At 50.6% G+C, this 10,868-nt stretch overlaps 2 protein-coding genes across 2 annotated transcripts in view; both read left to right on the forward strand.

Annotated features, from left to right (window-relative positions):
• Nucleotides 1-7,005, forward strand: part of RAVER1 (ribonucleoprotein, PTB binding 1) — a gene marked incomplete at its 3' end in the record, with an annotated part of 10,571 nt that extends 3,566 nt beyond the window's left edge. The window contains exons 4-12 of the mRNA XM_039712408.1: nt 1-57; nt 1,079-1,208; nt 1,300-1,391; nt 2,426-2,504; nt 2,928-3,029; nt 3,155-3,225; nt 4,283-4,363; nt 5,611-5,742; nt 6,898-7,005. The exon at nt 1-57 is cut by the window's left edge and continues 144 nt beyond it. Of these exons, the coding sequence (XP_039568342.1) occupies nt 1-57; nt 1,079-1,208; nt 1,300-1,391; nt 2,426-2,504; nt 2,928-3,029; nt 3,155-3,225; nt 4,283-4,363; nt 5,611-5,742; nt 6,898-7,005 (852 nt within the window). The remainder of the gene's footprint in view (nt 58-1,078; nt 1,209-1,299; nt 1,392-2,425; nt 2,505-2,927; nt 3,030-3,154; nt 3,226-4,282; nt 4,364-5,610; nt 5,743-6,897) is intronic.
• Nucleotides 7,006-9,116: 2,111 nt separating this feature from the next.
• Nucleotides 9,117-10,169, forward strand: FDX2 (ferredoxin 2). The gene is made up of 4 exons (XM_039712393.1): nt 9,117-9,262; nt 9,341-9,447; nt 9,724-9,811; nt 9,908-10,169. Exons 1-4 carry the CDS (start codon nt 9,150-9,152, stop codon nt 10,062-10,064), a joined length of 465 nt encoding a protein of 154 aa, XP_039568327.1. The 5' UTR covers nt 9,117-9,149; the 3' UTR covers nt 10,065-10,169.
• The last annotated feature ends 699 nt before the right edge of the window (nt 10,170-10,868 follow it).

A 10,868-nucleotide genomic window follows, 5' to 3' on the forward strand; every position in this document is an offset into this window, starting at 1 on the left:
GCCCCCGGGCCCTCGGGCCGCGGCACGCTGGCCGCGCTGCTGGCCGCGCAGGCCACGGTGAGCCCGCCGGCGCTGGGGCCACAGACCCCAAACCCTGAACCCCAGATCCCGAATGGTGAACCTCGAAACCCAGACCCCGAATGCTGAGCCTCGAACCCCAGACCCCAAATCCCAAACCCCAAATCCTGAACCCCAGATCCCAAATGGTGAACCTCGAACCCCAGATCCCGAATGGTGAACCTTGAAACCCAGACCCCAAACCCCAAATGCTGAGCCTCGAACCCCAGACCCCAAATCCCAGATCCCAAACTCCAAACCCTGAATCCCAAATCCCGAACCCCGAATGCTGAGCCTCGAACCCCAGACCCCAAACCTCAAACTCCAAACCCCAAATGCTGAACCTCAGGCTCCAAACCCTGAATCCCAAACCCCACATCCCAAATGCTGAACCTCAAATCCCAGACCCCAAATCCCAAACCCCAAATCCTGAATCCCAGATCCCGAATGGTGAACCTCGAACCCCAGACCCCAAATCCCAATTCCCAAGCTTCCAAACCCTGAATCCCAAATCCCAGCCCCAAACCCCAGTTCCCAAACCCCAGTTCCCAAATCCAAACCCCCAGACCCCAAATCCCAGTTCCCAAACCCCCTCTTTTCCCCCCTAAATCCCATTTTTCCCATTCCCAGGCTCTGAACCGGGGCAGGGGGCTGCTCCCCGAGCCCCAAACCCCCCCTTTTTTCCCCTAAATCCCATTTTTTCCCCTAATTCCCATTCCCAGGCTCTGAACCAGGGCAGGGGGCTGCTCCCCAGACCCCAAACCCTAAATCCCAGATCCCAAACCCCCCCTTTTTTCCCCTAAATCCCATTTTTCCCATTCCCAGGCTCTGAACCGGGGCAGGGGGCTGCTCCCCGAGCCCCAAACCCCCCCTTTTTTCCCCTAAATCCCATTTTTTCCCCTAATTCCCATTCCCAGGCTCTGAACCAGGGCAGGGGGCTGCTCCCCAGACCCCAAACCCTAAATCCCAGATCCCAAACCCCCTCTTTTCCCCCCTAAATCCCCTTTTCCCCCTTTCCCAGGCTCTGAACCGGGGCAGGGGGCTGCTCCCCGAGCCCACCCTGCTGCAGGTCCTGGCCAGCCTGGGCAACCCGGCCTCGCTGCAGCTGCTGCTGAACCCGCTGCTGCAGGGGGCCCTGGGGGCCAAGCAGGGTGAGGAGGGAACTGGGGAAAACCGGGAATTCCTGGGAGTCCTGAGCCGCCGGGAGCTCCCCCCTCCTCCTCCTGCTCCTGTTCCCAGCAGGAATTTTGGGAGCTGCTCCCTCGCTGCCCCTGGTGCCCAACCCGGCGCTGCCCACGGCTCTGCTGCAGCTGGCCCTGCACGGCCAGGCCCAGGTAGGCTGCACTTCCCTCATTTCCCCTGGAATTTGGCTTTTTCCCCTGGAATTTGGGGTTTTTCCCCTGAAATTTGGGGTTTTTCCCCTGGAATTTGGCTTTTTCCCCTGGAATTTGGGGTTTTTCCCCTGAAATTTGGGGTTTTTCCCCTGGAATTTGGCTTTTTCCCCTGGAATTTGGGGTTTTTCCCCTGAAATTTGGGGTTTTTCCCCTGGAATTTGGCTTTTTCCCCTGGAATTTGGGGTTTTTCCCCTGAAATTTGGGGTTTTTCCCCTGGAATTTGGCTTTTTCCCCTGGAATTTGGGGTTTTTCCCCTGAAATTTGGGGTTTTTCCCCTGGAATTTGGCTTTTTCCCCTGGAATTTGGGGTTTTTCCCCTGAAATTTGGGGTTTTTCCCCTGGAATTTGGCTTTTTCCCCTGGAATTTGGGTTTTTTCCCCTGGAATTTTGCTCTTTCCACCCCTGGCTTTGCACAGCCAGGCCCAGGTAGGATTCAGTTCCCTCATTTTCCCTGGAATTCTGCTTTTTTTCCCTGGAATTTTGCTCTTTCCCCTGGAATTCTGCTTTTTTCCCCTGGAATTTCACTTTTTTCCCCTGGAATTTGGCTTTTTTTCCCTGGAATTTTGCCTTTCCCCCTGGAATTTGGCTTTTTCCCCTGGAATTTGCCTTTCCCCCTGGAATTTGGCTTTTTTTCCCTGGAATTTGGCTTTTTTCCCTGGAATTTGGCTTTTTTCCCTGGAATTTGGCTTTTTTCCCTGGAATTCTGATTTTTTCCCCTGGAATTTTGTTTTTTCCCCTCTAATTTTGTTTTTTCCCCTGGAATTTTGCTCTTTTCCCTGGAATTTGGCTTTTTCCCCTGGAATTTTGTTTTTTCCCCTGGAATTTTGCTCTTTCCCCTGGAATTCTGCTCTTTCCCAGGGTTCTTTCCCCCCAGGGCCGGGTTTCCCTGGATTTTTTCACGGATGATCCCCTCCCATGGGGGTTTTTTTGGGACAGTCTCCCTTTCCAGGCCTCATGCTCCTTTTTCTCTTCCAGAAACCGGGAATTTTGGGCGACTCCCCGCTGAGCTCCCTGGCCCAGCCCCCCGGGAAGCTCCTGGGGGAGATTCCCTCAGGTAAACGTGGAATTCCAGCTCACCTGGGGGATTCCAGCTCACCTGGGGGATTCCAGCTCACCTGGAGCCCCACCCGAGGGGTTTTCCCCCCTGGGTGTGGGTCTGGGGGCAGGGAAATTCCCCCAGAAATGGGAAAGCTCAGATTTGGGTGGGGAAAGGGAGATTTGGGTGGGGAAAAGGGGAATTTGGGTGGGAAAATATGGATTTGGGTGGGAAATGGGGGATTCTGATGAGAAAAGGGGGAATTTGGGTGGGAAAATACGGATTTGGGTGGGAAATGGGGGATTCTGATGAGAAAAGGGGGAATTCGGTTGGGAAAAGATAAATTTGGGTGGGGAAAAGGGGGAATTTGGGTGGGAAATTGGGGATTCTGATGGGAAAAGGAGGATTTGGGTTGGAAAAGGGGAATTTGGGTGGGAAAAGGGGGATTTGGGTGCCAGGTCTCTCTCCTGGGGGAGCCCCCCAAGGATTTGAGGATCCCCCTCAATCCCTACCTGAACCTGCAGAGCCTCCTGCCCCCGCCAGGTGAGCCCCTGAGATTCCCGGTTTCCCCCTGAAATTTCCCTTTTCCCCCCTTTTTTGGGTGGATTTCCCCCTTTTTAACCAATCCCAACCCCAAAAGCCCAAAAAAAGTTGATTTTTTTTTCCAGGAAAAGGGTTTAAGGTGAAACCTGGAGTTTTGGGGACCCCCCCGGCCGACGCCTTCGCCGTGGACTTCCCGGTCTGGGGAATTCGGGGAATTTTGGGAATTTTGGGTTGGATTGGGAGGTTTTGGGCACTTTTAGGCTGGGGGTAAAACCCCCAAATCCTTGTTTTTCGTGGGAATGGGAGAACTTTGGTTTTTTCCAGGAAATGAGGGGGGGAAAAAAACCCAAAATGTCAATTTTTTTATTGGAATGGGAGGGAAAAAAACCCAAAACCTCAATTTTTTTATTGGAATGGGAGGGAAAACAACCCCCAAACTTCCATTTTTATGGAAATGGGAGGGGAAAATACCCAAAAACCTCCATTTCTATGGGAATTGGAGAGGAAAATATCCAAATCTCTATTTTTTTAATTGGGAATTAGAGAGAAAAATACCCCAAATCTCCCATTTTTTAATGGGAATTGGAGGGGAAAACACCCTAAAAACCTGCTTTTTATGGGAATTGGAGGGAAAAAATGGTTTTTATGGGAATTGGAGGGGAAAATACCCCAAACCCTCAGTTTATATGGGAATTGGAGGGGAAAAAAACCCAAAATCACCATTTTTTCTGGGAATTGGAGGGGAAAAGAGGGGAAAATACCCAAAAACCTCCATTTCTGTGGGAATTGGAGAGGAAAATACCCAAATCTCTATTTTTTTTTTATTGGGAATTAGAGAGAAAAATACCCAAAATCTCCCATTTTTTAATGGGAATTGGAGGGGAAAACACCCTAAAAACCTGCTTTTTATGGGAATTGGAGGGAAAAAATGGTTTTTATGGGAATTGGAGGGGAAAATACCCCAAACCCTCAGTTTATATGGGAATTGGAGGGGAAAAAAACCCCAAAACCTGTTTTTTCTGGGAATTGGAGGGGAAAAAAACCCAAAATCACCATTTTTTCTGGGAATTGGAGGGGAAAACACCCAAAATCTCAATTTTTTTCTGGGAACTGGAGGGGAAACCAGCCAAACCCTCCTGTTTTTCCTGGGAACTGCCCAAACCCAGGGCAGTTCCAGAACAAACCCCCAAACTCCCCATTTTTCCCGGGAATTTGGGGATTCCCCCCCTGAGCCCCCCGATTCCCCCGGGCAGGATTTGGGGTCCCGGATTCTCCCCCAGCCCCGCGACCACCCCGGCTCCATCCTGGGGGGCTTCGGGCCCGGCAGGCACAAGGTAAAAATGGGATTTTTGGGGGGGTTTGGGGGTTTTTGGCCCTTTTTGGGGGCTGCAGCTGCCTCTGCTCCCCCGCAGGTCTCCTCCTCCTCCTCGGGCTTGGACAGGGGGGCTCTGGGACCCCCAGGGCCCCCCTTTCTCTCAGGGTCCCCCAGCTCCTACTTCAGCAGCGGCCTCCAGGCCGGGCTCAAGCAGAGCCAGCTCAGCAAGGTGAGACCCCTCCCCAAATTCCGTGGTGCCCCCCGGCCCTCTTCCCCTTCAATCCCTAAAAATCTGCTAAAAATCCCTTGAAGTTCCTTGAAATCCCCTTAAAGTCCCATCCAAATCCCCCGAAATCCCATCCAAATCCCATAAAATTCCTTCAATTTTAATTATTTTAACCCCAGACCTTTTTTCCTCCTTAAAATCCCCTAAAATCCTATCCAAATCCCATAAATCCCATCCAAATCCCCTAAAATCCCATCAAAATCCCCTAAAATCTCTTCCACTTTAAACCCCAGACCTTTTTTCCTCCTTAAAATCCCCTAAAATCCTATCCAAATCCCATAAATCCCATCCAAATCCCCTAAAATCCCATCAAAATCCCCTAAAATCTCTTCCACTTTAAACCCCAGACCTTTTTTCCTCCTTAAAATCCCATCAAAATCCCCTAAAATCCCATAATTTTAATTATTTTCATCCCAGACCTTTTCCCCCCTTTAAATCCTTTAGAATTCCTTTAAAATCCCATCAAATTCCCCTAAAATCCCATCAAGTCCCTTCAATTTTAATGATTTTAACCCCAGACCTTTCTTCCCCCTTAAAATCCCTTCCAAATCCCCTTAAAATCCCTTAGAATCCCTTAGAATTCCTTTAAATCCCTTATAAATCCTTTAAATTCCTCAAAATCCCTTCCAAATCCCCTTAAAATCCCTAAAAATTCCTTCCACTCTCCTCAAAACCCTTTCAAAACCCCTTAAAACCTTAAAACCCCTTAAAAACCCCTTTCAAACCTCCCAAAACCCCTTTCAAACCCCTTAAAAACCCCTTTCAAACCCCTTTCAAACCCCTTAAAAATCCCTTAAAACTAAAAACCCTTTAAAAACCCCTTTCAAACCCCTTTCAAACCCCTTAAAAATCCCTTAAAACTAAAAACCCTTTAAAAACCCCTTTCAAACCGCAGGCACAAGGTAAAAATGGGATTTTTGGGGGGGTTTGGGGGTTTTTGGCCCTTTTTGGGGGCTGCAGCTGCCTCTGCTCCCCCGCAGGTCTCCTCCTCCTCCTCGGGCTTGGACAGGGGGGCTCTGGGACCCCCAGGGCCCCCCTTTTTCTCAGGGTCCCCCAGCTCCTACTTCAGCAGCGGCCTCCAGGCCGGGCTCAAGCAGAGCCAGCTCAGCAAGGTGAGACCCCTCCCCAAATTCCGCGGTGCCCCCCGGCCCTCTTCCCCTTCAATCCCTAAAAATCTGCTAAAAATCCCTTGAAGTTCCTTGAAATCCCCTTAAAGTCCCATCCAAATCCCCTGAAATCCCATCCAAATCCCATAAAATTCCTTCAATTTTAATTATTTTAACCCCAGACCTTTTTTCCTCCTTAAAATCCCCTAAAATCCTATCCAAATCCCATAAATCCCATCCAAATCCCCTAAAATCCCATCAAAATCCCCTAAAATCTCTTCCACTTTAAACCCCAGACCTTTTTTCCTCCTTAAAATCCCCTAAAATCCTATCCAAATCCCATAAATCCCATCCAAATCCCCTAAAATCCCATCAAAATCCCCTAAAATCTCTTCCACTTTAAACCCCAGACCTTTTTTCCTCCTTAAAATCCCATCAAAATCCCCTAAAATCCCATAATTTTAATTATTTTCATCCCAGACCTTTTCCCCCCTTTAAATCCTTTAGAATTCCTTTAAAATCCCATCAAATTCCCCTAAAATCCCATCAAGTCCCTTCAATTTTAATGATTTTAACCCCAGACCTTTCTTCCCCCTTAAAATCCCTTCCAAATCCCCTTAAAATCCCTAAAAATTCCTTCCACTCTCCTCAAAACCCTTTCAAAACCCCTTAAAACCTTAAAACCCCTTAAAAACCCCTTTCAAACCTCCCAAAACCCCTTTCAAACCCCTTAAAAACCCCTTTCAAACCTCCCAAAACCCCTTTCAAACCCCTTAAAAACCCCTTTCAAACCTCCCAAAACCCCTTTCAAACCCCTTAAAAATCCCTTAAAACTAAAAACCCTTTAAAAACCCCTTTCAAACCCCTTTCAAACCCCTTAAAAATCCCTTAAAACTAAAAACCCTTTAAAAACCCCTTTCAAACCTCCTCAAACCCCTTAAAAACCCCTTTCAAACCCCTTTAAAACCCCTTCAAACCCTTTCAAACCCCCTTAAAAGCCTTTAAAAATTCCTTAAAACCCCTTTCAAACCCCTTTTAATCCCTTTAAGCCCCTTTCAAACCCTTCCAAACCCCTTAAAACCCCTTTTAACTCCTTTCAATCCCCTTTTAACCCCTTCTAACCCCATTCCCCCCAAACCCCCTTGTCCCTCTGCCCCCCAGGCCGTGCCCGTCCCCCCGAGCTCCGACCCCGTCCTGGCCTTGGCCGCGCCCGGCTCTCAGCCCAAGGTACCGAACCCCCAGAAACCCCCAGAACCCCCCAATAACCCCCCAAAATCCCCAAGAAAATCCTGAGAAAATCCCAAAAAAACCCCAAAAGAAACCACGAGACAATGCTGAGAAAATCCCAAAATAAACCCCAAAAAAACCTCCAAAAAAAACCCAAAAAAACCCAAAAGAAAGCCCAAAAATCAAAAAAAAAAACCCAAAAAATTGACAAAACAAAGCTCAAAAAATTTCCAAAAATACCTCAAAAAATGGCCAAAACAAACCCCGAGAAAATCCCTTAAAAATTCCCCCCCCAAAAAACCAAAAACAAAGCTCAAACAATCTCAAAAAAACCCCAAAACAAACCCCGAGAAAATCCCAAAAAAAAACCCCAAAAAATCCCAAAGAAACCACGAGAAAATGCTCAAAAAATCTCCCAAAAAACAACCCCAAAAAATCTCAAAAAATCCCTCCAAAAATAAAAAAAAAGAAAAAAATCAAACCCCCCCCCAAAAATGGACAAAACAAAGCTCAAAAAATCTCCAAAAAAACCCCCAAAAAATCAAAAATAAAACCAAAAAAATGGACAAAGCAAACCCCAAGAAAATCCCCAAAAAAATCACCAAAACCCCCCCAACAAATAAAAAAAAACCCAAAAAAATAGCCAAAACTAACCCGAACAAATCTCAGAAAAACCCCAAAAATAATAAAAAATACCCCCAGAAAATCCCCTCCAAAAAAAAACCCAATCCACAAAAAATCCTCAAAGAATCCCCAAAAAACCAATAAATCCCCCCAAAAATCCCCAAAAACACCCCAAAAAATCCCCAAAAACAATCTCCAAAACTTCAAAAATAAATCCTCCAAAAATATTAAAAACAAAACCCAAAAAATCCCAAAAAATTCCCCCCAAAAATCTTTAAATCCTTCCCAACAAAAACACCCCAAAAAATCCCCAAAAACAATCTCCAAAACTTCAAAAATAAATCCTCCAAAAATCCCCAAAAATATTAAAAAAAAAAACCCAAAAAATTCCCCCCAAAAATCTTTAAATCCTTCCCAAACCCCCCTTGGTTTTCGCTTCATTTTCACCCCAATTTCGTTTTTCTTTTGTTTTATTCCCCCTTTTTTGGCCATTTTTGGGAGGTTTTTTGGGATTTTTTTAAAGAGATTTTGGGGTTTTCACCTCCCCGTGAAGGATTTGGGGCCAATCCCCTCAGTTTTGGGGTTTTTTTGCCTCCCCCTGCCCAGAGCAGCCCCCGGAGCCCCCCGGAGTCGCTCCTGCCTTAACGGCTGCTCTGGGGCCAAAATTGGGGGTTCAGCCCCAAAATTGGGGTTCAGCCCCAATTCCAGCCCCCCCACACCTTTTTTTGGGGTCCATTCCCATTTTTTCCCCACTTTTGGGGTTTTTCCCTTGTTTTGGGGTTGGGTCTCCCCATTTTTTTGGGGCTTTCCTCCTTTTTTTGGGATTTCTCTCCCTTTTTTGGGAGTTTCTCTCATTTTTTGGGGTTTTTTCTCCCTTTTTTGGGGGGTTTCTCTAATTTTTTTGGGGTCCATTCCCATTTTTTGGGGTCCCTTCCCATTTTTTTTAGGATTTCTCTCCCTTTTTTGGGAGTTTCTCTCATTTTTTGGGGTTTCTCTCCCTTTTTTTGGGGGTTTCTCTCATTTTTTGGGGGCCATTCCCATTTTTTGGGGTCCCTTCCCATTTTTTTTAGGATTTCTCTCCCTTTTTTGGGGTCCAATCCCATTTTTTGGGGTCCCTTCCCATTTTTTTTAGGATTTCTCTCCCTTTTTTGGGGTCCAATCCTCTCTTTGAACATTTCACTGCTGGTTTTTTGTGCCGATTTTATTTTTTTTTGTGTTTTCCCCATTTTTTAACTGGAGCCGCCGCCGTTTCGCGCTTCGTTTTTGGGGTAAAATCCCCCTTTTTACTGCAACGCTTTTTTATTTCGAACCAGCCCAACCTTTCCTCCTTCCCCTGCTTTCTGCGGGGATTTTCCCAATTTTTCAGGTTTTTCCCCCAGTTTTTCTGTCTGGTTGTGCTGTAAGGGGGGGTCGGGGGAATTTCCCCCCAGAATTTGCCCCAAATTCGCAGCGGGGCTTCGGGGCCCAGCGCAGGCCCCGCCCACTCCCGTCTCTGGCTCCGCCCACTCCCGGCTGGGACCCCGCCCCTGCCGTGTCACGTGGGCGGTCACGTGGCGCCCAAGATGGCGGCGCCCATGGCGGCGGCCGGCGGCGGCTCCGTGACGCGGCTGCTCCGGGGCGTCTCCCGCAGCCTCAGCGGCGCCGGGGCCGCGGCCGAGGAGCCCGAGGCCGCCGTGTGGGTACCGGGAGCGCCCTCGGGGCCGGCGGAGCGGGAGCGGGCCCCGCGCTGAGCCCGGTGTCCTGTCCCCCCCAGGGTTAACGTCGTGTTCGTGGACCGGGACGGGCGGCAGGTGCCGGTGCGCGGCAGAGTCGGTGACAACGTGCTGCACCTGGCGCAGCGGCACGGGCTGGAGCTGGAGGGTCGGGACCGGGGACGGGATGGGAACGGGGCTGGGAACGGGACCGGGATGGGAACGGGACCGGGACCGGGGCTGGGACCGGGAACGGGACTGCAAACGGGACCAGGAATGGGGCTGGAACGGGATTGGGACCGGGAACGGGGCTGGGAACGGTGCTGCCGGGGGCGGTCTCGGTGTTCCCGGGGCCGTTCCCGGTGCTCAGGGGGCGTTCCCCGGGGTGGTCCCGGTGCCCCCGGGCCGTTCCCGGTGCTCACGGGGCCGTTCCCGGTGCCCGCAGGCGCCTGCGAGGCCTCCCTGGCCTGCTCCACCTGCCACGTTTACGTCAGCGAGCCGCACCTGGGCCGGCTCCCGGCGCCGGACGAGCGGTAAGGGCCCCCCGGGACCCCCCCGGGACCCCCCTGGGTACCACCCCCGGTGCCCCCCCGGTGCCCCCGGTGCCCCGGTGACGGCCGTGCCCGCAGGGAGGAGGACCTGCTGGACCAGGCGCCGCTGCTGCGCGAGAACTCGCGGCTGGGCTGCCAGCTGCGCCTGGGCCCCGCCCTGGAGGGCGCGCGCATCGCCCTGCCCCGGCAGACACGCAACTTCTACGTGGACGGGCACGTCCCAAAGCCCCACTGACCCCAAAACCCAAACCCACTGACCCTGAGACCGCACTGACCCTAAAACCAAAACCCACTGACCCCAAAATCCCACTGACCCCAAAAACCCAAACCCACTGACCCTGAGACCACACTGACCCTAAAACCCAAACCCACTGACCCCAAAGCCCCACTGACCCTGAAACCACACTGACCCTAAAACCAAAACCCACTGACCCCAAAATCCCACTGACTCCAAACCCAGTGAGCCCGGGGGGGCGTGTCCCCAAACCACACTGACCCAAACCCACTGACCCCAAAACCAAAATCGCATTGATCCCAAAATCCCACTGACCCCAGAAACTAGTGACCCTGAAACCCCAAACCCCAAAAACCCACTGACCCCAAACCACGCTGACCCCAAAACCCAGTGACCCTGGGGGCCACTTCCCAAAACCCCACTGACCCCAAAACCAAACCCACTGACCCCAAAGCCCACTGACCTCCCCCAGGGGACCCCAAACTCCCAAACCACCCTGACCCTAAAAACCCAAACCCACTGACCCCAAACCCACTGACCCTAAAACCCAAACCCACTGACCCTGAGACCACGCTGACCCTAAAACCAAACCCACTGACCCCAAACCCACTGACCCTAAAACCCAAACCCACTGACCCTGAGACCACGCTGACCCTAAAACCAAACCCACTGACCCCAAACCCACTGACCCTAAAACCCAAAACCCCAAATCCGCTGAGCCTGAACCACACTGACCTCAAAACCCAGTGACCCCAAACCCAGTGACCCCCAAAACCCCAGACCCCCCTGACCCCAAAGCCCCCT

The sequence above is a fragment of the Passer montanus genome, unplaced genomic scaffold (genome assembly GCF_014805655.1).
Source record: "Passer montanus isolate IOZ18808 unplaced genomic scaffold, ASM1480565v1 scaffold267, whole genome shotgun sequence".
Taxonomy (NCBI): Eukaryota; Metazoa; Chordata; class Aves; order Passeriformes; family Passeridae; genus Passer; species Passer montanus.